This window comes from Stenella coeruleoalba (genome assembly GCF_951394435.1).
Source record: "Stenella coeruleoalba genome assembly, chromosome: 2".
NCBI classification, from domain to species: Eukaryota; Metazoa; Chordata; class Mammalia; order Artiodactyla; family Delphinidae; genus Stenella; species Stenella coeruleoalba.
This window is the reverse complement of record NC_137147.1, coordinates 34,002,858-34,026,701: the sequence shown is the minus strand read 5'-3', so window position 1 is coordinate 34,026,701 and position 23,844 is coordinate 34,002,858. Positions and strand designations below refer to the sequence as shown.

The 23,844-nt window shown below is 46.4% G+C and overlaps 1 protein-coding gene across 1 annotated transcript; it reads right to left on the bottom strand.

The window, feature by feature from the left end:
* Window positions 1-76: 76 nt before the first annotated feature.
* Window positions 77-23,456, bottom strand: PLEK2 (pleckstrin 2). The gene is made up of 9 exons (XM_079912806.1): window positions 23,328-23,456; window positions 15,608-15,772; window positions 6,354-6,535; window positions 5,058-5,149; window positions 4,558-4,745; window positions 4,233-4,334; window positions 2,414-2,497; window positions 1,424-1,502; window positions 77-675 (listed from the first exon to the last, which is right to left on the bottom strand). Exons 1-9 carry the CDS (start codon window positions 23,367-23,369, stop codon window positions 548-550), a joined length of 1,062 nt encoding a protein of 353 aa, XP_079768932.1. The 5' UTR covers window positions 23,370-23,456; the 3' UTR covers window positions 77-547.
* Between the last annotated feature and the right edge of the window lie 388 nt (window positions 23,457-23,844).

Genomic DNA, 23,844 nt, shown 5'->3' with positions numbered 1-23,844 from the left:
CCCCCATCCCCACTTTAAGATGAGGCATGTTTTAGTGACAGATCACTTGAGATGTTTTTATAATCAGCTTGCCCAATAATTCGTATAGCCTTAAGCATGAAAAACCTTTGAAAACTAAAACTTGGTATAGGAATTCTAATAGCCAGGAACAAATAACAATTTTTATTCATTCCAAAGAATGAGTTGCTGACAGCATTTCAGAGAGCACCACCATGAGACTATAGTGTTTTATTTAGTATTACAACGTGGCCAGTTAGTGTGACAAGGGAAACCTACTTTGGTACCCAAGGAATGGCTGGTTGTGATGATGAGCGAAAGTCAAGATGCTGATGCCTAATGGCTATTCTAGCATTTCCATGTTAACTTTGAAGGTGGGGAAGGAAATAGCACCACTGCCCACTGTAATCTAAGGAACTCTTCACCAATCTCACTCCAAAGCAGTACAAAATAGAAAAAGCTAAAAGTCTTAACACATTCCCGTTTTCCAGGAAATCCTGTGTCATCTGTTAAGAGGGAGGAATCCTGATCCCATTCCCTCAGGTCCTTGTCACGTTAGCTTTTTGATAGCTTCAATCCACTCTGAACGCTCAGCCTTGCTGCTGGCCTGGATATAATAGTGTGTGTCATCCTTAGTAATCACTTTGAAGAGATTTCCCTGGACATTCCCTTTAACCCCTAGGCAGGAAGAAAAAAAAAAAAAAATCAGCGAGTGAACATCCATGTCTGCTTTCAGCTGGGAGTAGCTGAAAGTCAACTGAGACACAGACAAAAACACATACCATGAAGTATTTCTTAGTACAAATGCGTATGGTTAGGAAATCCCACCAGATGCGTGCTTTCCTGTATTCCTCCTGTCCATCCCCTCTCCCTCACCTGTGCCTTAAGGCCTGCCAGTGCTATGTCTGGACATTCTTGGAAGCCCTCCTGGCCTGCCCCCTATGCAAACCACAGGTCTACAGTCTAACTCACATCAAAGAGTCCAGTATGTTTATGTTAAAACCAGACACAGATGTGGGATTTGACTTGAATTGTTTAACTTATTTGAACCTCAATCTCTACATCCATAAGTTAAGAATAATACTATCCTCCTACCTCAACTGTCTATTGTGAAATTCGTGTGCTAATAGTGTGTTGTCAATCCTTAAGCACTATTGTAAGCTACTGTTCTTAGGTGGAAGCCTATGGGCCAGTAAGCACAGAAAAGGATGGGAAAGAATATGAAAGACAAGGGTCATTTAGTTGTGTTGTTAACACACTAAGAACACCCCACTTGCCCTTTCTCTAATCGGCTTCAAAGCTCACACCATTCATCGTCTCGCTGAGAAAGCCCATCAGCCCTCACAGCCCTTCATCAGCAGAGTGTTAACTGAGAGCACAGGAGGGAGGCCCCCGAGATCAGGCCAGGGCGAAAGTTGCCCCTTACCAGTGGGAACGCCATTATCCTCCAGAGCAGATACGAGTGAACCACGAAGAGAAAACCCACCCACTGGCCGGTTCTCTTCCTGCAAAGGAAAGGAGACCTGATTAGGAACTGTGTGAAGGCACAAAAAAGAAGAGTCACCCTCTCATCTATAACCACCCGCAGTCAGCCTGCTAAAGTAGTCTGTGGAGTCATTTGTAACAGCAGTTGAGGCTGAACTTGGACATCACATGGCAAGTCGTCTGCACCAGCGAGGAAGTCCGGGCTTCTTCATTCCACAGCCAGCTGCAGCAGTGCCAACCCCCTCCCTGTCCCTCGGCCCTCCCTGTCCCTCGGCCCTCCTTGTGGTCTAGCAGGGTCCCGGGGTGGGGGGCTGTTTCAAGCTCCTTCAGTTTCTCAGCCTAGGGTGGGGTTCCTGACTGAAGCTCAGCAAGGGAGGAATGTCCATTCTTATTTCAAAAAACAAATGAATACATCTACCAAGACAAGGCTGAACAGGCTGACCAGAAGGACATTTTTCTTTTCTTTTGATTGGAATTAGATCAAACCCAGCATGCAGGAATACTTATTATCTGAAACTCAGAATTATGGCTTAAATATTAAATGGTAAAAGAAACCTTTCAAAACGTTGGTGGGGACATGAGGTTGAGGGGGCAGAATTCATGGACTCTTTGGGTGGAAAGGGGTGAAAAGAGACTAGAAAGCACCAGTTAGGAGTCTCTTTATCAGCCCACCTCACCTTCCCTAGGCACACAGCCAGCTTTGGAGAAACTGAAAGACGCTTTGCCTCTCAAAACAATGTAGATCCACTGAGCAGGCAACAATGTGATGAAAGAAAGGAGTGATCAGACTGTGAGGGGTAGCTTGCACCGTGGAAGGAAAGGCACAGTGGGTGGGAGTTATGGTAGGGATGCTGGGAGGAAGGGCGGAGGGGAAGCCAGCTGCCTGCTCTGCTCTGGAGGGATGTGTCTGGGAGCATGACAAGGCACTCACTTTGGAAGGGTCGTAGTAATGCAGAAAAGCCGGGTCCTTCCTCAGAACAAAGCGCCGCACCTTCCAGTTTTTCCTCTTGTGCCCCTGAGGCAAAGAGAGGGTGCAAGGCTCATCGGTGACAGCTCTCAGTCACTTCCTCCCACCTCTGTGCCTCCAGTGCGGAACCTCGAACCTCCCAGCCAGCCTGCTCCAATGAACGACTTTCTCAAAAGAGCCTGGAGACCTGGGGATTGCAGTGACGTGTCATGGACTTCACGGCTCAGTGACACTTCACCAACAGCAGTCACCTTTAGCCGAGCTGACACAGCCAAAGAGGGTCAGCACTGAAAGAAAGGGGGAGCACTGCCTGGACACCACTCAGGGCACACGGAGGACAGGGAGGTCACAGGTTTCAACTGGACCAAGAACTCACAGGCAAACTTGAACCCAAGGGCACCAAATTTTAAGCGTCAACTTAGTCTGAAAACAAACCTACACCTACAGGAATATATGTGCACTTATATACAGTGAAAACCACTTCGGCATTCTGCATCAGAAAAAGAGTAAGGCGTATGGTTACCAAAGGGGAAAGGGGGTGGTGGAGGGATAAATTAGGAGTTGGGGATTAGCAGATACAAACTATTATATATAAAACGGATAAACAACAAGGTCCTACTGTATAGCACAGGGAACTATATTCAATATCCTGTAATAAACCATAATGGAAAAGAATAGGAAAAAGAATATGTATATATATATTTATAACTGAATCACTTTGCTGGACACCAAAAACTAACACGACCTTGTAAATCAACTCTACTGCAAAAAAAAAAAGAGTAAGAAACAATCAATTATATGTTTAAATCTAAGCGTGGAAGATACTGCCGTGCGTGTGACTGTGGCTTCACCCCTAGGTCACAAAGCTTCCTTCACCCTCTAGTCTGGAGCACCCCGAGTCCCTCCCACACCCTCCTCCTCTCCCAGGACCTCACTACCTCCCCTCACCAGACTCCCTTCAGGCCCAGCAGAAGCAGAGCCCTTGGAATAAACAGGCAGTTACGTGGACGGTAAGCAATCTAAGAGCAGAAGGGGATCCTGATACGCAAGAAGCAGGTGACAATGACATCGAGTGCTCCAAGAAGATGGGAACGGTGCGGAGCAGTGTTGTACAGACGCACACATTCACGTGGCGTGTCAGGAGTGCATAGACACAAGAGGTGTGTAGGAGACTGGCTTACACCTCACGTGCCGGGACGCGGCAGCTTGGTTTGCAGGCACAGGTGGACACGCCGCGGGCGTGACTGTGACCCGGCCGTCCCCGCTTAACGTGGCCGCTCTCCCAACGTGGTAGGAGCAGTGGCCACGGTCAGTTTTTAAACACAGAGATTACACTGCAGAATTACACCTTCAACCTACTGAAGTAGGTGGAGAAAATACTTCTCAAGGGGGCAGGCAGAGTCCCACAAAAGCAGGCAGAGACCCCAGGAAGCCTCAGGGAGCAGAAAGCCAGCAAAGGCAAAATGCCAACCAGTAGGCAATGCCCTTCCAGACAAATAAGTGAACTGGGCAGTGACATAGGCATTGTTTTCTAATGCTGTGATAACTACTTGTGTGCACTTTTCCCGGAACGCCCCCTTGTCTGGGGCTCGTGTATGCGCGAGTGGACACGTGCATGCCCCTTGATTTGCTCCTGGTGGCTGCCACTGGACCCTGACTTTAGCAGATTCTGCTGATAATTAGTGCCCCTGGCAGTCTCAGCCCTTCCCGCCCTTTGCGGGGATTCCTGCCTCCCCCGAGCTTGCGAACTGCCCATCTGCTCCCCGCTCCAAGGCGGCCATACCTGCTTGGCCAGATAGCCTTGCTTTACCACTGTGCCACTTAACTCCACGGTGCTGAGACTGATTTCTTCCTTGGAGCTTATCTTCCTCTTGGGGCTCTCAGCCTATCGGGAAGGAGAGAGCAAGGACTCTGTTACCAAAAAGTCCTAGTTCTAGGCTGTGGAGGCTACCGCGGGGGAAAGGAAAAGCCTCCATACAGAAAACCCACTCCACCTGGGGTGAAGCTTGGCCTCTCACCCGTGACTGTGGATCCCCGCCCGCCCCCCCACTCTGTTGCCTCTTCCTCTCTCTGCCCCAGTGGCAACAGGAACCCACTCCCTAACTTACAAAAGTGTACAGGGCCATGGAGTCATCCAGGAACTGATCAGCCAGATCCCCAGAGCGAATGGCTCCCGTGCTTCGGGTGCCTACCGGCCTCAGGAAGTTCTCCTCCATGAGCATGGAGGCCAGGGTCACGGCCTCCAGACGGCTGGCTGCGAAGTTGTTGGAGATGAGCCAGTCCACCAGGGAGGAGCCTGCATCAGGGTAAGGGCAGCACCCGTCAGACGACAGGCTCCAGACCAGCTTCCTCAGGGGTGCTTGGCTGTGACCTCATTGACCTTGACCTCTTGGGCAGCCTTGCATAGCCTTGGGGCTCTGCCCTAGAGCAGACCGAAGGTCACACCTGCTGCTCAGAGCTGTGGCCGCACTCACATGTGGCCATCTCAGGCCAGCCCCTCGGCTGGCAGGCAGCTCTGGCCTCAACACAAGCCGTTCAAGCCAGAGTCCCGGATCACCAAGCTCCAGGTTTCCAGTGCCTGGCCCAGCCCCCGAGAGGGGAGGCTCACCTATGAAGGTCTTTTTGTAGGTGCTTCCCTGCTCCATGTTGGGGCTTGGCCGGATTCCGCTGCTGCTGTCATGCATCTTGTCCACAATGCGACTACACAGAAGGAAGGCAAAGGAGAGGGACCCTGGTCACACTGACAGGTATGAGGGAGGGTCCAAAAGTCATTGCTAAGGGTGTAAAGCACATGGCACATGGGATGATACACATCGCAAAAAAAGGGGTATTCCATTATGCATCAGGATTTGAGAGGTAGGATTTGGGGATGTTTCTTTTTCTTCTTGCTCATCTAAATGTTCTAATATTTCTAGACTAGACAGGTATTACTTCTGTAGTAGAACTAATGAGCTGTGGCTTTTAATTTAGAAACAAAAGAATGTTCAGTAATGATTCTCTATGATCTACTGCATAAAGTTCAAACTCCTCCAGCTACTTCTCAAAGTCACCCATCACTTGAACCCACACTCATCTGCCACTGGTCCTCCTTGCACTCACCACGGTTCAGCCGCGCCCTAGATGCACAATCAAGATCCCAGAGCCTGGTATGAAGCTTTTTGGTAGTTTTGCTACCTGGAAGGTTAGGGGGTATTTCCTGCAGATGGGCTGATGTAAGAGATTCCATGATGGGAACTCCTTTCATCCGTCCCTACTTTATAGTATCGCCTCCACTACTGTTTTCCTTCTGTTCTGTGGGATGATTCCTGCCACAAATGGAAGATCTTTTCTCATTCTCTGTTTATGTACTTGGGCTGGAAAGTCCCTGAGATGAGACTTTGTTTATTCTCATTTGCATCTCCTGAGCACCTAGAGCAATGTATGGCATGCAGTAGGCACTCAATAACTGTTTCTTGAATGAATGAATAAATGAATGAATGGATGAAGAATCCCACAGAGTGAGAATGCAACTGCTACCGGAACACATCGTTCTTGCTCCCAGGCTGCAAACAAGACTAATGACTTGGGTGAGCAGGGATTCCTGGGGAGCTGTCACATAGCCCTGAGCACCCTGGGTGAAACTGAAGAGAGGGTGTCAAGACACTGAGGGGGGCAGGAGCAGCAGAGGCCCCAAGAGGTTCCCAGGGCAGGTAGGTAGGGCCACTCCCAGGCAGAGAAAACGATGTAAGCAGGACAGTGACAGCGAAAGGCCCTGAAGTACAATGGTGGTACCAGTCAGGCCTGGGTAACAGCCACAGGCCGCTCCCCCCGCCAAACCCCACCCCAACCCCGCATCCCCGCTGCACACACACAGAAGAGTCTGCAGCCAGGCCAGATAGGGCAAGGGCAGGGCCCAGGCACTCACTGCAGGCTGATGTGAGGGGGCAGCTTGAAGGAGTTCTTCAATATGTGGAGCTGTTGGACCTTGCCCGGCTGCCCCGCGTGAATAGCTCCTGTTATCTCAAAGGCCCAGGCGTCCCTCTCCTCTCGAGAACAGGCCTCCAGGAAGTACTCCGTGGATGTTTGAGTCTTCAGCTTAATGAGGAGCTGTGGGAAAACAGCCAGTCAGACCAAGCAGGCAAGAGAATGCTGGCTGAGCAGCTAAAATGACAGAACCGAGGGGAATCTAGGAGGCCACATGGTCCAGTGACTGCCGAGTGCCCGAGTGCTCAACCACACCCCAGCTGGTGGTCTTTAAAGATTTGCTTGTATACCTCCAGTGACGGGGAGCTCACCACCTTTCCCCTTTGGACAGACTCATTAGCATAGGGTCTGCTTCCTGGGCACTTGGTCTCTCTGCTCCTGATTCTGCCTTCTAGAACCACATAGATTAAGCTCACCTCCTATGACAGCCCCTGTGCTGAAGTGGGAAATGCACAGGCTTCCAGGTCACACTGATGTGGATACTTAGCTATGGACGTTTGGGCACATTAAAGGACCCACTGACTCTCAGTTCCTTCATCTGTCGTATGAGGCTATTAATGCCTACCTTGAAGGAACTGTTAGTTCTGTTCCTTTTCATCCTCTCTCTAATCGGGTCTAATCATCCCAAGTCTTTCACACGTTCCTCATATGACACTGTTTAAACTTTCTCAACCAGTTTATGCCCTGCTAAATGTTCTGCAGTTGGTTCAACATTCTCATAAAATATGACCCTTGGAATGGAACAAACTGCTCCAGGGAAGGTCTGGGGGTACAAGACAGCATGGGCCTGAGGTCTCATTAGCAGTGGCATCCTCAGGGCTTGATGCTCTGTGCAGTCAGCTGAGAGTCTTTTTCAGGTGGGCCACATCTCCTCCATCTTTTAAATGGGCATTTAGGGTTTTTTTCCAAACATTGTTGAGATTTTGCATGTTGATCCTACTAAATGTCATCTGAGTAGACTGGGCTCACCACTTCTGTTGCAAAACAGAAGGATTCTGTCTCATTCTGATTCTGTTTTCCAATGTATTAGCTCCTACCTCGCTTTGCTTGCAAACTTCATCAAGTCCTTCACCTAAACAGCAAAAATGGTGGATAAGACAAGGCGGGCTCACGGTCCCAAAGAGTACCATGTTCCTCCAAGTTAACATGGATTCACTCATCAACATCGTGGAAAGATGAGTTCAACCAGCACCCTGTCAGTCTGTAGTTTGCCATTTTAATGAAAAGATCTCAGGAGAGACTATAAAGTTCCACATGAAACCCAGACACACTTTTTTATAGCTTCCCTAATTAAAACACACACACACACACACACACACACGATACACTTTATAACTTGTTCTTAGTGAACCTACTGACTCCTCCTGGCTTCTTCCCCCTCAAGTAGTCATGGACTGGCAGATGCCAATTTTCTCTGTTTGAGAATTTTACGTAGAATTAGCAAGAAGTTCACAGCTCCAGCTAGCAACTTGTCTCCTTTTTTGAAACACAGAACAAAGTTTTCCTATCGCCCGCCTGTTCTACCAGCACTTCTGCTCTCCACTGTTCCTTAAAGACTATGAGGCGGTATCAGGTCAACAAGTTAACCTACAGCAGAGGAGGAGCCAAGATGGCAGAGTAGGAAGAGGTGGAGTTCGCGTCTCCTCACAACTAGGGCCCCTACCAGGCACTGGTCAGGGACCTCGGAAACCTAAAGGGACGGGAGGAATCCCCGAGCAACCGGGTAGGATGTTGGGGGGAAGGGGGAGGGGAGGAAAAGCGGAGGCGGGATGGGACTGGCACCTCTGAGGGGCGGCTGGGGGAAGGGAGGGGTTCCCATGATTGGAGGAGCCTGCCCATGGAGCAGGGATTAGCAGGGATGGGGAGAGACCTTCGGGGTACTGGGGGATCGGAGGGGAACGAGGCTAGCGTCTCCCCTGCCTGCTTGAGCCCCAGAGAGCCTGCCGGGGCGCTGGGCCTAAACCTCAGCCCTCCGGGACCCCCTCCAGCCATGCTGCACCTAAGCTCCGCCCACCACCAAGGCCTTTTCCAGGCTTTTTTTTTTTTTTTTTTTTTTTGCTGTCGTGGTTCTGTTTTGCCTTGTGGTTGTTTCATTTATATTTTTATTTTTCCTAATATATTTTTAATTTTTCCAATTTTATTTTATTTTTTATTCTTTGTTACTGTTTTGCTTTTTTTTTGCTGTGCTGCACGGCTTGATTCCCAGGCCGGGGCTCAGACCTGAGCTCCTGTGGTGGGAGCACTAAGCCCAAACCGCTGGACTAACAGTGAACCTCAGACCCCAGGGAATATTAATCGTTGTGAGATCTCCTGGAGGTCCTCATCTCGGCACCAAGACCTAGCTCTATCCAACTGCCTGCAAACTCCAGTAATGGACGCCTCAGGCCAAACAAACAGTAAGACAGGAACACAGCCCCACCCATCAAAGAAAAATGAGACAACACAAAAATATGTTACAGATGAAGAAGCAAGGTAAAAACCTACAAGGCCAAATAAATGAAGAGGAAATAGGCAACCTACCTGAAAAAGAATTCAGAGTAATGATAGTAAAGATGATCCAGAATCTCAGAAATAGAATGGAGGCACAGATTGAGAAAATACAAGAAATGTTTAACAAGGACATAGAAGAACTAAAGACCAAACAAACAGTGATGAACAACACAATAACTGAAATGAAAAACACACTAGGAGGAATCAATAGCAGAATAACTGAAGCAGAAGTATGAATAAGTGACCTGGAAGATAAAATGGTGGAAATAACTGCTGAGGAGCAGAACACAGAAAAACGAATGAAAAGAAGTGAGGACAGTCTCAGAGACCTCTAGGACAACATTAAACGCACCAACATATAAATTATAAGGGTCTCAGAAGAAGAGAAAGAGAAAGGGTCTGAGACAATATTGGAAGAGATTACAGTCAAAAACTTCCTTAACATGGGAAAGGAAATAGCCACCCCAGTCCAGGAAGTGCAGACAGTCCCATACAGGGTAAACCCAGAGAGAAACACACCAAGACACATATTACTCACACTAACAAAAATTAAATTCAAAGAAAAAATATTAAAAGCAGCAAGGGAAAAGCAACAAATAACATACAAGGGAATCCCCATAAGGTTGTCATCTGATTTTTTAGCAGAAGCTCTGCAGGCCAGAAGGGAGTGGCAGGATATATTTAAAGTGATAAAAGGGAAAAACCTACAACCAAGATTACTCTACCCAGCAAGGATCTTATTCAGATTGGACAGAAAAATCAAAAGCTTTACAGACAAGCAAAAGCAAAGAGAATTCAGCACCATCAAACCAGCTTTACAGCAAAGGAACTTCTCTAGGAGGGAAACACAAGAGAAGAAAAAGACCCACAAAAACAAACCCAAAGCAATTAAGAAAATGGTAATAGGAACATACGTATGGATAATTACCTTGAATGTAAATGGATTAAATGCTCCAACCAAAAGACACAGACTGGCTGAATAGATACAAAAACAAGACCCGTACATAGGCTGTCTACAAGAGACCCACTTCAGACCTAGGGACACATACAGACTGAAAGTGAGGGGATGGAAAAAGATATACCATGCAAATGGAAATGAAAAGAAAGCTGGAGTAGCAATACTCATATCAGATAAAATAGACTTTAAAATAAAGACTGTTACAAGAGATAAGGAAGGACACTACATAATTAACAAGGGATCAATCCAAGAAGAAGATATCACAATTGTAAATATTTATGCACCCAACATAGGAGCACCTCAAAACATAGGGCAAATGCTAACAGCCATAAAAGGGGAAATCGACAGTAACACAATAATAGTGGGGGACTTTAACACTTCACTTACACCAATGGACAGATCATCCAGACAGAAAATAATAAGGAAACACAAGCTTTAAATGACACAATAGACCAGATAGATTTAATTGATATTTATAGGACATTCCACTCAAAAGCGGCAAAATACACTTTCTTCTCAAGTACACATGGAACATTCTCCAGGATAGATCACATCCTGGGTCACAAATCAAGCCTCGGAAAATTTAAGAAAACTGAAATCGTATCAAGCATCTTTTCTGACCACAACGCTATGAAATTAGAAGTCAATTACAGGAAAAAAACTGTAAAAAACACAAACACATGGAGGCTAAACAATACACTACTAAATAACCAAGAGATCACTGAAGAAATCAAAGACGAAATTAAAAAATACATAGAAACAAATGACAATGAAAGCACAACAATGCAAAACCTATGGGATGCAGCAAAAGCAGTTCTAAGAGGGAAGTTTATAGCAATTCAATCTCACCTCAGGAAATAAGAAAAATCTCAAATAAACAATCTAACAATTTAACAATCTAACAATCTAACAATCTAAACAATCTAACCTTACACCTACAGCAACCAGAGAGAGAAGAACAAAAAAAACCCAGTTAGTAGAAGGAAAGAAATCATAAAGATCAGAGCAGAAATAAATGAAATAGAAATGAAGAAAACTATAGCAAAGATCAAAAAAGTTGGTTCTTTGAGAAGATAAACAAAATTGATAAACCTTTAGCCAGACTCACCAAGGAAAAAAAGGGAGAGCTTTCAAATCAATAAAATTAGAAATGAAAAAGGAGAAATTACAACTGACACCACAGAAATACAAAGGATTATAAAAGACTACTACAAGCAACTATATGCCAATAATATGGACAACCTGGAAGACATGGAGAAATTCTTGGAAAGGTACAACTTTCCAAGATTGAACCAGGAAGAATTAGAAAATATAAACAGACCAATCACAAGTAATGAAATTGAAACTGTAATTTAAAAATCTCCCAGCAAATAAAAGTCCAGGACCAGATGGCTTCACAGACTAATTCTATCAAACATTTAGAGAAGAGCTAACACCTATACTTCTCAAACTCTTCCAAAAAATTGCAGAGGGAGGAACACTCCCAAACTCATTCTACGAGGCCACCATCACCCTAATAGCAAAACGAGACAAAGATATCACACACAAAAATGAAAATTACAGACCAATATCACCGATGAATATAGATGCAAAAATCCTCAACAAAATTCTAGCAAACAGAAACCAATAACACATTAAAAGGATCATACACCATGATCAAGTGGGATTTATCCCAGGGATGCAAGGATTCTTCAATATATGCAAATCAGTCAATGTGACACACCATATTAACAAATTAAAGAATAAAAACCATAGGATCATCTCAATAGATGCAGAAAAAGCTTTTGACAAAATTCAACAACCATTTATTATAAACTCTCCAGAAAGTGGGCATAGAGGGAACCTACCTCAACATAATAAAGGCCATATATGACAAACCCACAGCAGACATCATTCTCAATGGAGAAAAACTGAAAGCATTTTCTCTAGGATCAGGAACAAGACAAGGCTGTCCACTCTCGCCACTCTTATTCAACATAGTTTTGGAAGTCCTAGCCACGGCAATCAGAGAAGAAAAAGAAATAAAAGGAATACAAATTGGAAAAGAAGAAGTAAAACCGTCACTGTTTGCAGATAATATGATATTATACATAGCAAATCCTAAAGATGCCACCAGAAAACCACTAGAGCTAAGCAGTGAATTTGGTAGAGTTGCAGGATACAAAATTAATGTACAGAAATCTCTTGCATTCCTAAACACTAACAATGAAAGATCAGAAAGAAAAATTAAGGAAACAATCCCATTTACCATCGCAACAAAAAGAATAAAATACCTAGGAATAAACCTACCTAACAACGCAAAAGACCTGTACTCAGAAAACTATAAAACACTGATAAAATAAATCAAAGATGACACAAACAGATGCAGAGATATACTGTGTTCTTGTATTAGAAGAATCAATATTGTGAAAATGACAATACTACCCAAAGCAATCTACAGATTCAATGCAATCCCTATCAAATTACCAGTGACATTTTTCACAGAATTAGAACAAAAAATTTTACAGTTTGCATGGAAACACAAAAGACCTCGAACAGCCAAAGCAATCTTGAGAAAGAAAAATGGAGCTGGAGGAATCAGGCTCCCCGACTTCAGACTACACTACAAAGCTACAGTAATCAAGACAGTGTGGTACTGGCACAAAAACAGAAATATAGATCAATGGTACAGTATAGAAAGCCCAGAGATAACCCCACGCACCTAAGGTCAACTAATCTATGAAAAGGAGGCAAGAATATATAACAGAGAAAAGACAGTCTCTTTGCTGGGAAAACTGGAAAGCTATATGTAAAAGAATGAAATTAGAACCCTACCTAACACCATACACAAAAATAAACTCAAAATGGATTAAAGACCTAAATGTAAGGCTGGGCACTATAAAACTCTTAGAGGAAAACATAGGAAAAACACTCTTTGACATAAATCACAGCAAGATCTTTTTTGACCCAGTTACTAGAGTAATGAAAATTAAAAGAAAAATAAACAAATGGGACCTAATTAAACTTAAAAGCTTTTGCACAGCAAAGGAAACCATAAACAAGATGAAAAGACAACCCTCAGAATGGGAGAAAATATTTGCAAATGAAGCAACTGACAAAGGATTAATCTCCAAAATATACAAACAGCTCATGCAGCTCAATATCAGAAAAACAGACAACCCAATCCAAAAATGGGCAGAAGACCTAAATAGACATTTCTCCAAAGAAGACATACAGATGGCCAAGAGGCACATGAAAAATGCTCAACATCACTAATTATTAGAGAAATGCAAATCAAAACTGCATGAGGTATCACCTCACACCAGTCAGAATGGCCATCATCAGAAAATCTACAAACAGTAGATAGTGGAGAGGGTGTGGAGAAAAGGGAACCCTCTTGCACTGTTGGTGGGAATGTAAATTGATACAGCCACTATGGAGAACAGTATGGGGGTTCCTTAAAAAACTAAAAATAGAACTACCATATGACTCAGCAATCCCACTGCTGGGCTTATACCCCGAGAAAACCATAATTCAAAAAGACACATGCACCCCAATGTGTATTGCAGCACTATTTACAATAGCCAGGACATGCAAGCAACCTAAATGTCCATCAACAGATGAATGGATAAAGAAGATGGGGCGCATATATACAATGGAACATTACTCAGCCATAAAAAAGAACGAAATTGGGTCATTTGTAGAGATGTGGATAGACCTAGAGTCTGTCATACAGAGTGAAATAAGTCAGAAAGAGAAAAACAAATATTGTATATTAATGCATATACGTGGAATCTAGAATAGAGACACATAGAGATCAGACATGTGGACACGGGGCGGGAAGGGGAGAGTGGGATGAACTGGGAGATTAGGACTGACATATATACACCACCATGTGTAAAATAGATAGCTAGTGGGAACATGCTATAAAGCACAGGAAGCTCAGCTTGGTGTTCTGTGACGACCTAGATGGGTGGGATGGGGGATGGGTGGGAGAGAGGTCCAAGAGGGAGGGGATACATGTATACATATAGCTGATTCACTTCGTCGTACAGCAGAAACTAACACAACATTGTAAAGCAATTATACTCCAATTTTAAAAATTACCACCCCCAAGCAAAAGTTAACCTGCAAGTTCCAAGGTTTAATTTATTGAAACCCAGAGTCTTAAATGCACCTAGAAAACTAGGTTGTCTTCTTAGAACTGTCTCACTTATCTGTAAATCTTTCTTTTTTATTAACCATTTATTCAACAAACATTTACTAAGCATCTGCTATGTGCCCAGACATTGTGTCTGGCCTGATGATGCTACAAGGAAGAAGATGCAGACCCAAGTCTCTTACCAGGCTCAGCACTCCCCAGCAGTCCCATCCCACCCCCACGGAGAGCTACGCCATCTCTTTTAATCAGTGGCATTTCCAGGTTTGCAGTGGAAATTACAGAATGACATTTCACTTTTGCAGCCTCTTAGGCTGGAATGATATTCAATGCCTCTCTCTCCCTTGCCCTCAACATCCAGTCAACGATGTCCTGTCAATGTTTCCTTCATAATGTTTCCTCAGGTTCATCCCTTCTTTCTGCCTCATTTCATGCCTGATTATTTTAACAGCTCCTTTTGTTTCCTATTTGAGAAAAATTTTTTTTAAATTTTAAACTATAAAGGAGTACAAAACAAACACCAGTAAACCCATTACCCATTACCCAGAATTGACTGTCATTAATATTTTCTTATACTTAGAAGAGTCATCAATTTGTCTAGAAGAGTCAGAGAAGAAAAACATGATAAGAAAGAAGAAAATGGTAAGACCCCTTCTTTATGGAACTAGTTCTCTTATTAGGAACTGAGCTTAGGTGTTCATTTTGGTCTTCCTAAGAGAGTTTTCACCAGCCCCTTCTCTCAGTCAAGACCTTCAATGGCTCCCTATTACCTGTACCTGGCCCCAGCCAATCTCCCACCACTCCTTCATTGAACATACCCTTTGGCCACAATGCCCATCCTGATCTCTAAATTTATCCCTACCTGTCCCTCCACTTTTACCCAAGACCTTCTACCTGCCCAGAACCTCTGCCTCTTTCCTCTTTCAGATCTTTGCCCAAACCTCTATCCCCCTCAAAGCTGTACCTGAGCAGACAGCCTATGATGGCATTTTCCTCCCCTTCAGCAATACAGTGTTCTCTGCGGCTAATAATGTTTGTACCAACATTTGGAACTCTGAATGTTTTTCTGTTAATCACTTGCTTTCATAATAAGATCATTAACTGAAAGAAGCAATCTTACCATTTTCTTCCTTGACACCTCCAAGCCCAGCAAATTTCTTGGTACTTAATGGGCCCTCAGTAAATGATTAATTCAGATTCGTTTCTGATGGTAGAGTTGAAGCTGCCCCGAACTTTTGGAACATGTGCCCCTCGGGGGATGAAAGTCATCCTATTAAACCCCAAGTAGCAGTAATTATTCACATTTGTGTAGTGTCTCCTAGCCTACAAGGTGTTTTGACCCACCGTTACCTTCATGATTCTTATCACAGTCGTGAGAGTCAGGTGTCATTATTTTATCCCATTTTATAGATGAGGGACTAAGGCTCAAAGAGATGCAATTACTTGCCCAAGGTCACATGCCTGGTACGTGATGCAGCCAGGATTTGAGTCTAGGTTTTTCAGTAACTCAGCTCTTCCCATGACCCACACCACCTTCACCAAAGAGGCCAGAGACGGGAGGGTCCAGGGAGTGGGAGGGAGGAGCTGGGAAGCGGGGGCCTTCACTTACTGGTCGGTTTTCATACTCCAGGCAGGGGCAGGTGATGGTGCAGCCATCCAGAAGGATGCGGCCCTTGGGGGGGATCACTTTCCGACCCCCCTCGAGCTTGTAGTACAGCAACGTGTTCTGCTGAAGGGTGAACCATCGCACCTTCCAGTTGTGGACAATGTGACCCTGAGGACAGACAGGAGAACACTGAGGTGAGGTGGCTGAGGGGACAACGTGGTGTCCAGGGAGAGGTGGCCCATGGCACAGGTGACCAGACTGTGCCAATGGGATCAACTCTCCAATAAGGGGACAGAATTATCTCTCTTTTTTAGCTTAATTTTTTTTTTTTACTTTGAAATAGTTTCAATTCAGAGAAAAGCTGAAGAAAATTATAAATTTTTTTACAAAAGCAATTAAGAGTTAGTTTTTAACATGATGAAGCTCCAATCACTTCTCAGTATTTTATTGTGTAACTCCTACCAAAAACTAAAAAGGGTATTTCCAACATAACCACAATACAATCAACATTAGGAAATTTACATGAATATATTATTTTCATCTGTTCCACAAACTCCATTCAAGTTTCACCAATTACCCCAATAATGTCCTTAATTGCCAAAGGATCCAGTTCAGAATCACATGTTTTATTTTCATTTTCATGAAGAAAGCATGAGCTTTGGATCTCTTTGTCATCTCTTTTGAGTATGTAACAAACACCTTTGGCATTGACTTTCTAGTTCCCATCTGTTCTTTTTTTCTGGTTATAATAAGCCTCGAAAGAAACTGCAAAGTCAACAGAAGAAAAGATCCTGCTACTGGGAGACAGCCATTGTTAACATTTTGTATTTCCTTCCAGTCTTTTTCCCTTTTAGTTTTTACTTTCTAGTTTTTTTAAAAATCAGGATATTACATATATGAGTTTTATTTTCTAGTTTTTCTTTTGCTGACTTTGCCAAGCATCGTCTCACACCATTAAATTTCTTTAAAACATGTCTTTTAATGACCACTAGGTGGATGCATCATTTTCTTGTCCATCTCCTGTTGTAACTGAGGTTGTTTTTTTTCCACTATTATAAACAACTCTGCAATGAATATCCTTGCACATAAATTTTGATCTGCATCCCTTAATTTTTTTTCCTTAGGATATATTCCGAAAAAAGAATATTGTTAGTTGAAGGATGTGGGCAATTTGTAAAGTTGAAGCCACAAATTGTTAAGGACGCTAACATTTTTACCTAGCCTGCTGTGACAGGCCTAAAAGGCAGGGGAGTTTGGGGGGCTCTCAGGTGGGTCATGGAGCCAGTGGACAGGATAGTCAGGTGAAGGCAGAGAGTCCGCTTCTAGAACAGAACAGTGGATGGGAGAATGTCTGCTGAAGAATCAGAATGAAATGATTTTGTACACGCTCATGAAAGTGACTTTCTTGGCATGTTTCCCAGAGCAGAGCCCAATTAGGGCTGGATTCTAACCAAGAGAGATGCACTTTATCTGATTCAGAGACTGTCCCCGATTCACTGGTTTCCTGACCCAGCATTTATTAATTTCAAAGGCCCCTTCAGTTCTCATACCTGTGGTGCTGCAATTCTGTTCCGCGCTCAGCGTGCGTGTACTGACTGTGTTAGGGAACCGCAAATTGTCGAAGGAGTCGACTGTGTGAGCACTGGTCTACACCAGACCACGTGGCCCAGACTCAAGTCCCCTCGCCCAGCAATCCCTGCTGAGGGGGTCCTGGCACAGCATTAGCAGTAAAGGCAGTTGCTGGCACACAGGTGTGGCTCCGGCATGGGGGCCGGTGTGAGGCGGAGAAGGGGAGGGGGCAAAATAGTCTTAAACCTTAAAACATAGGTGTTCTGAGCTGAATTATCCCCCCCCCCATTCATATGTTGAAGCCCTAACCCCCTACTACCTTAGAATGTGACTGTATTTGGAGACAGGGCCTTTAAAGGGGTGATTAGGTTAAATAAGGCCATTAGTTGGGCCTTAATCCAACCTGACTGGGGTCTTCACAAGGAGAGGAAATTTGGACACGCAGATGTCAGGGAGGCGTGCACGCAGAGGAAAGGCCATGTGAGCACACAGCAAGAGGCGCCACGTACCAGCCGAGGAGAGAGGCCTCAGAGGAAACCAAGCCTGCCAACAACTTGACCTTAGACTCCGACCTCCAGAACTGCAAGACGATAAATGTGTTGTTTAGGGGGTCCTGTCTGTGGTATTTTGTTACAGCAGCCCTAATAAACTAAAACAACCGGAAAGGAGAAAGGGGCCTGGAGATGTTAGGGAGAAAAGTGTAACCAACACCTGTTGAGCAGAACAAACCAATAGAGATAGGGCTACGTTTCCTGGACAAAATGCTACATTTCCCAGAATCGACGGCAGGAAGGAACAGGGAGGTGGCCAGCTTGCTGCCAGTCCTGTGCACGGGCATTGATGCATGTTGGGCAGCCACCAAGGTGGCAGGACAGTGGTGGAAGGACAGGTTCTTCTGACACCCAATCCCCAGAGTTACCAGGGACAAGTGGCAAACAGCGGCGGCAGTGACGTTTCCACAAGAAACGTCTGGTGGTGCTGTTGGGTGTTTTGGTCTGGCTGCCTCATCTCTGGCTGTGTGGCACCCGGCCCTCCCAAATATTCCTGAGTTACTTGATATTTATTATTCTCTATGAAACCCCTTCCGTTGAAACTTGCTAGAGTGGACCGTGTTATGAGCAGCCAAGAATCCAGACTGACAGCAAAGGAGAGCAATCGAAGAAAGGCTGATGAGATAGACTCTACTACGTAGGGTGGAAAACTCGGAGCAGCTGGTGACTTCGCTGGGGCCGGAGGGGAGTCCCTGAAGACTTAAGCAGAAGGATGACAAGCGTAGGTTCTCATGTTAAAAGGACAACCGACCACACCTGAGCAGAACAGCTGAGTAAGGTCGGCCAGACTGGAGCAGCCAGCTCGGCTGGAGGTTACTGTAATAACCCACAAAATGAGAAGGAAAGCCCCCTTATCCCTGCTTCTCAGATAAGCTTCGCCATATCAGACGGCGTAAGGGACTCATCCAAAATCAGCAGGCAAATGGTGTCAGAGGCCGAAAGGACAGTGGTATAAGCTGAAAAAGAACCCAGGCTTCCCTTCACCTGGGAATCTGCCTCCCTCTCCAGGCTCCTTGTCTGTAAGTGGCTGACTGGGACCAGAGGCCAGTTGGACCATGAATGGCTTAGAGCCCCCTTAGGGGGAAGGAGGAGATTCCATAAGCTGGGATGTGACCCTAGGACTGGGCTTAAGAAGCGCAGAATGGGACTTCTCTGGTGGCACAATGGTTAAGAATCCACCTGCCAATGCAGGAGACACGGGTTCGAGCCCTGGTCCGGGAAGATCCCACATGCCGCGGAGCAACTAAGCCCATGTGCCACAACTACTGAGCCTGTGCTCTAGAGCCCACAAGCCACAACTACTGAGCCCGTGTGCCACAACTACTGAGCCCGCATGCCACAACTACTGTAGCCCGTACGCCTAGAGCTCCGCAACAAAGAGAAGCCACCACAATAAGAAGCCCACGCACCGCAATGAAGAGTAGCCCCCACTAGCTTCTCTGTGCAAATAGAGAAAGCCTGTGCACAGCAACAAAGACCCAACGCAGCCAAAAATAAAAATTAAATAAATAAATAAAAATTGAAAAAAAAAAAGCACAGAATGTTACAGCTGGAGGACCCTTTGAAAAAGCCTATACTGTACTCCCTAACTTTAATGATGAGGAAACTGAGACCCAGAAAGGTCTTGCCCAAGACCCTACAACCCCAAAGAAGCAGAGATGGTATGTGTTGTGGGTTGAATTATGTCCCCCCAAAAGATACATTGAAGTCTTAACCCCAGGGAACTGTGAATGTGATCTTATTTGGAAATAGGGTCTTTGCAGATGTAATCAGGTTAAGATGAGGTCGTACTACACTAGGGTGGCCCTAATAACACTAATATGATTGGTGTCCTTATATGAAGAGGAAAATTTGGACACTGAAAGACACACAGGGAGAAGACAGTCATGTGATGATGGAGGCAGAGATAGGATTATGCATCTACAACTCAAGGAACAGCAAGGAGTGCCTGTGTGAGATAACAGAAAATGCAATATATTGCTCTCTGCCCCCGGTTCTTGGTACAGAGCTCCTGAACCCCCTGTAATTTCCTGGGTGACAGGAGTATCTTTTGTGCTAATGAGGCAACTCTGGGTGGGCTCCTGGGTGAGGGCTGGTCACTGGAAAGACCACACCATGATTAGAAGCTTGGAATTTTCAGCCCCCCCCCCATTCTCTTGAGAAAAGAGAAGGGCTGGAAATGGAGTTAACAATCTATCATGCTTACATGATGACACCTCCATAAGGTCCCAGAAATATGGGATTTGGAGAGTTTCCAGGTTGGGGGACACACGGGGGTGCTGGGAGAGTGGTACACTCGGAGAGGGCACAGAAGCTCTGGGCCCCTTCCCACAAACCTTGCCCTACACATCTCTTCCATCCGGATGCTCATTTCTTTCCTTTATCACATTCTTTAATAAGCTGGTAAACATAAGTTAAGTGTTTCCCTGGAACCTCTGATCTACAGGCAGTTGGTCAGAGCACAGGTGACAACCTGGGCTTTTGACTGGTGTCTGAAGTGTGTGTGTGTATTGGGGCATGGGGGAGGGCTGGGGAAGCAGTCTTGTAGGACTGAGCTCTCATGCTGTGGGATCTAACGCCGTCTCTGAGTAGATAGCGTCAGCCTTGAGTTAAATTGTAGGACACACACTGGGTGTTGCAGAGAATTGCTTGGTGTAGGGAAAAACCTCCACACATTTGGTGACTAGAAGAGTCAGAAGTGAAGTGTTCTGTGTAAAAGTAAAGGAACCCCACAGGACAGAGAAACACACAGTGGGGAAGAGCTAGGTTTTTCCTACACAGGAAGGAAAAACCTGCGTGTTTCCTTTACAGCCTGCGAATACAAGAAACAAAAGCGACAAAGAAGGATTCTCCCCTGCAGGTTTCAGAAGGAGTATGGCCCTGCGAACACCTCGATGTGAGACCTTTAGCTTTCGAAACTTCTTCTAGCCTTCTTGCTTTTTTCTTCCAAGCAAATTTTTTCCTTACTCATACCATTTATATTTTTACTCTTTGGATTATAATATTATAAACATTTTTAACATCTGCATAACTAAAATTCACTTGTAATCATTTGTTTATTTGGGGGGACATATAGGTAGTTTCCAGTTTTTTCACTACAGAAATAACACTTTGTTCCTAAAGCTTGTATGGCATTTCCTGGGGATAGAGTCCTACAAATGAAATTTCTAGGCCAAAGCCTGTCGACACTGCCGTGTCATTTTCTGAGTGTTGTTTCTGAGGCACAAGCCAGGCAGCAATGCCTGATTCAGTGCTTCAGCTGCTGCTTAAAGCACAAGCAGTCCTACCCACGCAGATCCGCCTTCCTTCCCCCTCACCCTCCTTCTAAAGCCAGGCCAAGTGAGCATGCTGCATTTCTGTCGGGAGCTTTGCTTCTTTCTTGTCTGGGCTGGATTAAGAGCCAAATCCATCATGTCCCTGCCCGTCTCCTGCTTTGCCCTCACTGGTGACGACTGTTCTATATGCTGGGTTTCCAGCTTGGGCCCTGCCCCACTTCTGGACCGTAAACCCCCCCTGAATCTGTGGAATCCCCCCGTCGTAGCCTTGCACCTTCTCCAGTGGCCACGGGGGCTGCTGTTGCCATCCAGGAGGAGAGGGGAAATGGGGGAGAGGAAAAGTCCGACTGATCAGTGGGCAGGGACAGTTAGCAGGGGCAGGGGCCCCATCCCGGCCTTGTAGGAAAGGGTGTGGCTTCCGCTTGCCTCAGGGTCAGGCTCCAGCTCCAAACTCTTGTCTTTGGGTTTGGCTGGAATGTGCTTTAGGTATTTCAGCCAAGGCCCTCGGTGGGCTCTTGGGGCCAGACCTGGTTGACTGTCCTCACTTCCCTGTACCCTATACTCCCTAAGCTGCCACCCTGGACTGGGTGGCCCATCTGGAAGAGAACTCACATCCTTCCTTCCCTCCAGCCCTCCCCTGACTCTGCGTGGTGGTGGTGTTGGTGGGGAATCATATAAGGCAACCCCCAGGAACAAGGGGACGCCCCAAAGGGCCCCTCTGCGAGGGCTTGTCCTCAACAGGCCCCTACCAGGGCTCGGCTATCCCGGCAATCAACAATGCCCATCAAAACCCCTGCCCAAACACCCCTCTCCCTCTCACCTTATAAGCTGCAGGAAAAGCTCCCCATAGGTGGTTTCTCTGAGGTGCAGCTGCCTCCACAAACTGTGAGGGACCAACCTATCACTTTAATCCCAGTGGCATGGAACAGGCGTGGAATTTTGTACCTGCTTGTATCCACTCTGACCCTTGATCCGGCACAGCCTCCTACACCTCCTGCTTACAGTTTTGAGCAAACAACACACCCGCCCTCCTACGTCAAACAGTGTGTAAAATAACATGGCTGCAGTACCTATTGAACAGAAAGTGACTTGAGACCTCAGGGTTGATCTGGTGGCCAGGGGAGGCCGAGTCCCTTCATCCCTCTTCATCCATCCCCCTCCCAAAGCTATAAACTCAGAAGAGCCAAAAGGCTCATCCCCAGATTTTATGCTCTGCTCTTAGGGTTAGCGTAAATGTTTCGTGTGAACATCAATGTTAAAAGAACTTTTAAAAATCTAATTTCCTCTTGCAGCTGCTTTTTCATTCATTTTCTACTTTTTTTTTTTTTTTTTGCGGTACACGGGCCTCTCACTGTTGTGGCCTCTCCCGTTGCGGAGCACAGGCTCCGGACGCGCAGGCTCAGCGGCCATGGCTCACGGGCCCAGCTGCTCTGTGGCATGTGGGATCCTCCCCGACCGGGGCACGAACCCATGTCCCCTGCATCGGCAGGCGGACTCTCAACCACTGCACCACCAGGGAAGCCCTCCCTATATGTTGAGCTTTTGTCTGGACTCTTGCTTGCTGTGGGAAAGGCCACATTGGGTGATGTGGAAGAAACGAGGATGGAGGTTCCAGTCCCGGCTGTTATTAGCCCTGGGGCTCTGGGCAAGCGCTCTCATCTTTCTACCCCTGTTTCCTCATCTGTAATACAGGAATAACAATACCCACCCTGCAGTGGGCAGAAAACGGTTTGGAGTCAGCCTGAGTGGGTTTGATCCTGTTCCATCACGCACTAGTCCAGATCCTGAGCTACTTAACCTCTTGGAGCTTTGTTTTCCCCTTGAAGAAACGGGGGGGTAATGTGATACCACCAACCTGTCGGACTGTTGGGAGGATTAAAGGAGACAACGTCCAGGACTGGTGCACAGTAGGGGCTTAAGAAACATAAGCTTCCTCCTCCCTCACGGGTTATTGTGAAGAATATAGGAGATGATGCATTAACTGGACGGGCGCTGGGGACTACCGAACACACTTTCGTTGTTTTAATACATCATATTTAAATCCTATACGCTTCGTATTTTAGTAAGTTGTTTTAATTAAGCTGTCCACTACGAGTAGCCGCCCCCTGCACCCCACACGCCCTAGCCAAGCGGGATTCTCCTCCTCGCCTGTGCCCTGGCCCCTCTTTTCTATCTAAAGCTCACCCCCAACCACCGTCCACCCGTCTTTCCCTACTACACGCGACTCCGCCCAGCGTGGCCCCAGGCCGGCCGACCGCGGCTCAGGTGAGCCGGCGCCCGCCGCGGGCCCGCCCCGGGCCGTGTCCGGAGAGGCTCCGTTGCGCTCACCCTCTTGACGAGGAAGCCCTCCTTGAGCACGCCGTCCTCCATGTCGCCGCCAGCGCGCCCTCCCCGGTGCGCCGTCCCGCGCTCTCGCTCCTCCGCGCGCAGCTCGGCGCGCGCTGCGCCCAGGAAGCGCCTCCGGTCCGGCGCCGGCGCCGCCCCGCTGGCCCGCGCCCAGAGCCCGAGGCCGCGGGGCCTCCCGGGCAGGAAGTCAATCCCGGACGGGATTTCTGACGTGGTCTCCCCGCCGAAGGTGCCCTAAGGTTCGTGGTTAGTCCTCAGGGGAGGGCCACCCCCGTGTCGCCTCCCGGAGCCTACCCCGCCCAGGCTCTCTCCATCCAGGTCCCCCCAGCGCGCTCTGCGCCTCTGACTCTTCCCGTCTTTGCCCATCTTCCTCCACTCCCAGCCTTAACCAGGTACTTGCCTGGCACTTAGTATATTGCTGTTGACTAATACTTAACGGAATTAAGCTGAACCGAAAGGATTTCAAAGATTTGGGGTCATTCCTGAGCTCCATGGAAAT

Bases quoted from the DNA above. Each gene is read 5' to 3' on its own strand.
- PLEK2 (XM_079912806.1), bottom strand. From the start codon at position 23,369: ATGGAGGACGGCGTGCTCAAGGAGGGCTTCCTCGTCAAGAGG. The intron at 2,498-4,232 runs GTATGGCCGCCT...TCTTTGCCTCAG, and splicing joins AAGGCTATCTGGCCAAGCAG to GGGCACAAGAGGAAAAACTG. The intron at 676-1,423 runs GTAAGGGGCAAC...CTTCCTGCCTAG, and splicing joins GGATAATGGCGTTCCCACTG to GGGTTAAAGGGAATGTCCAG.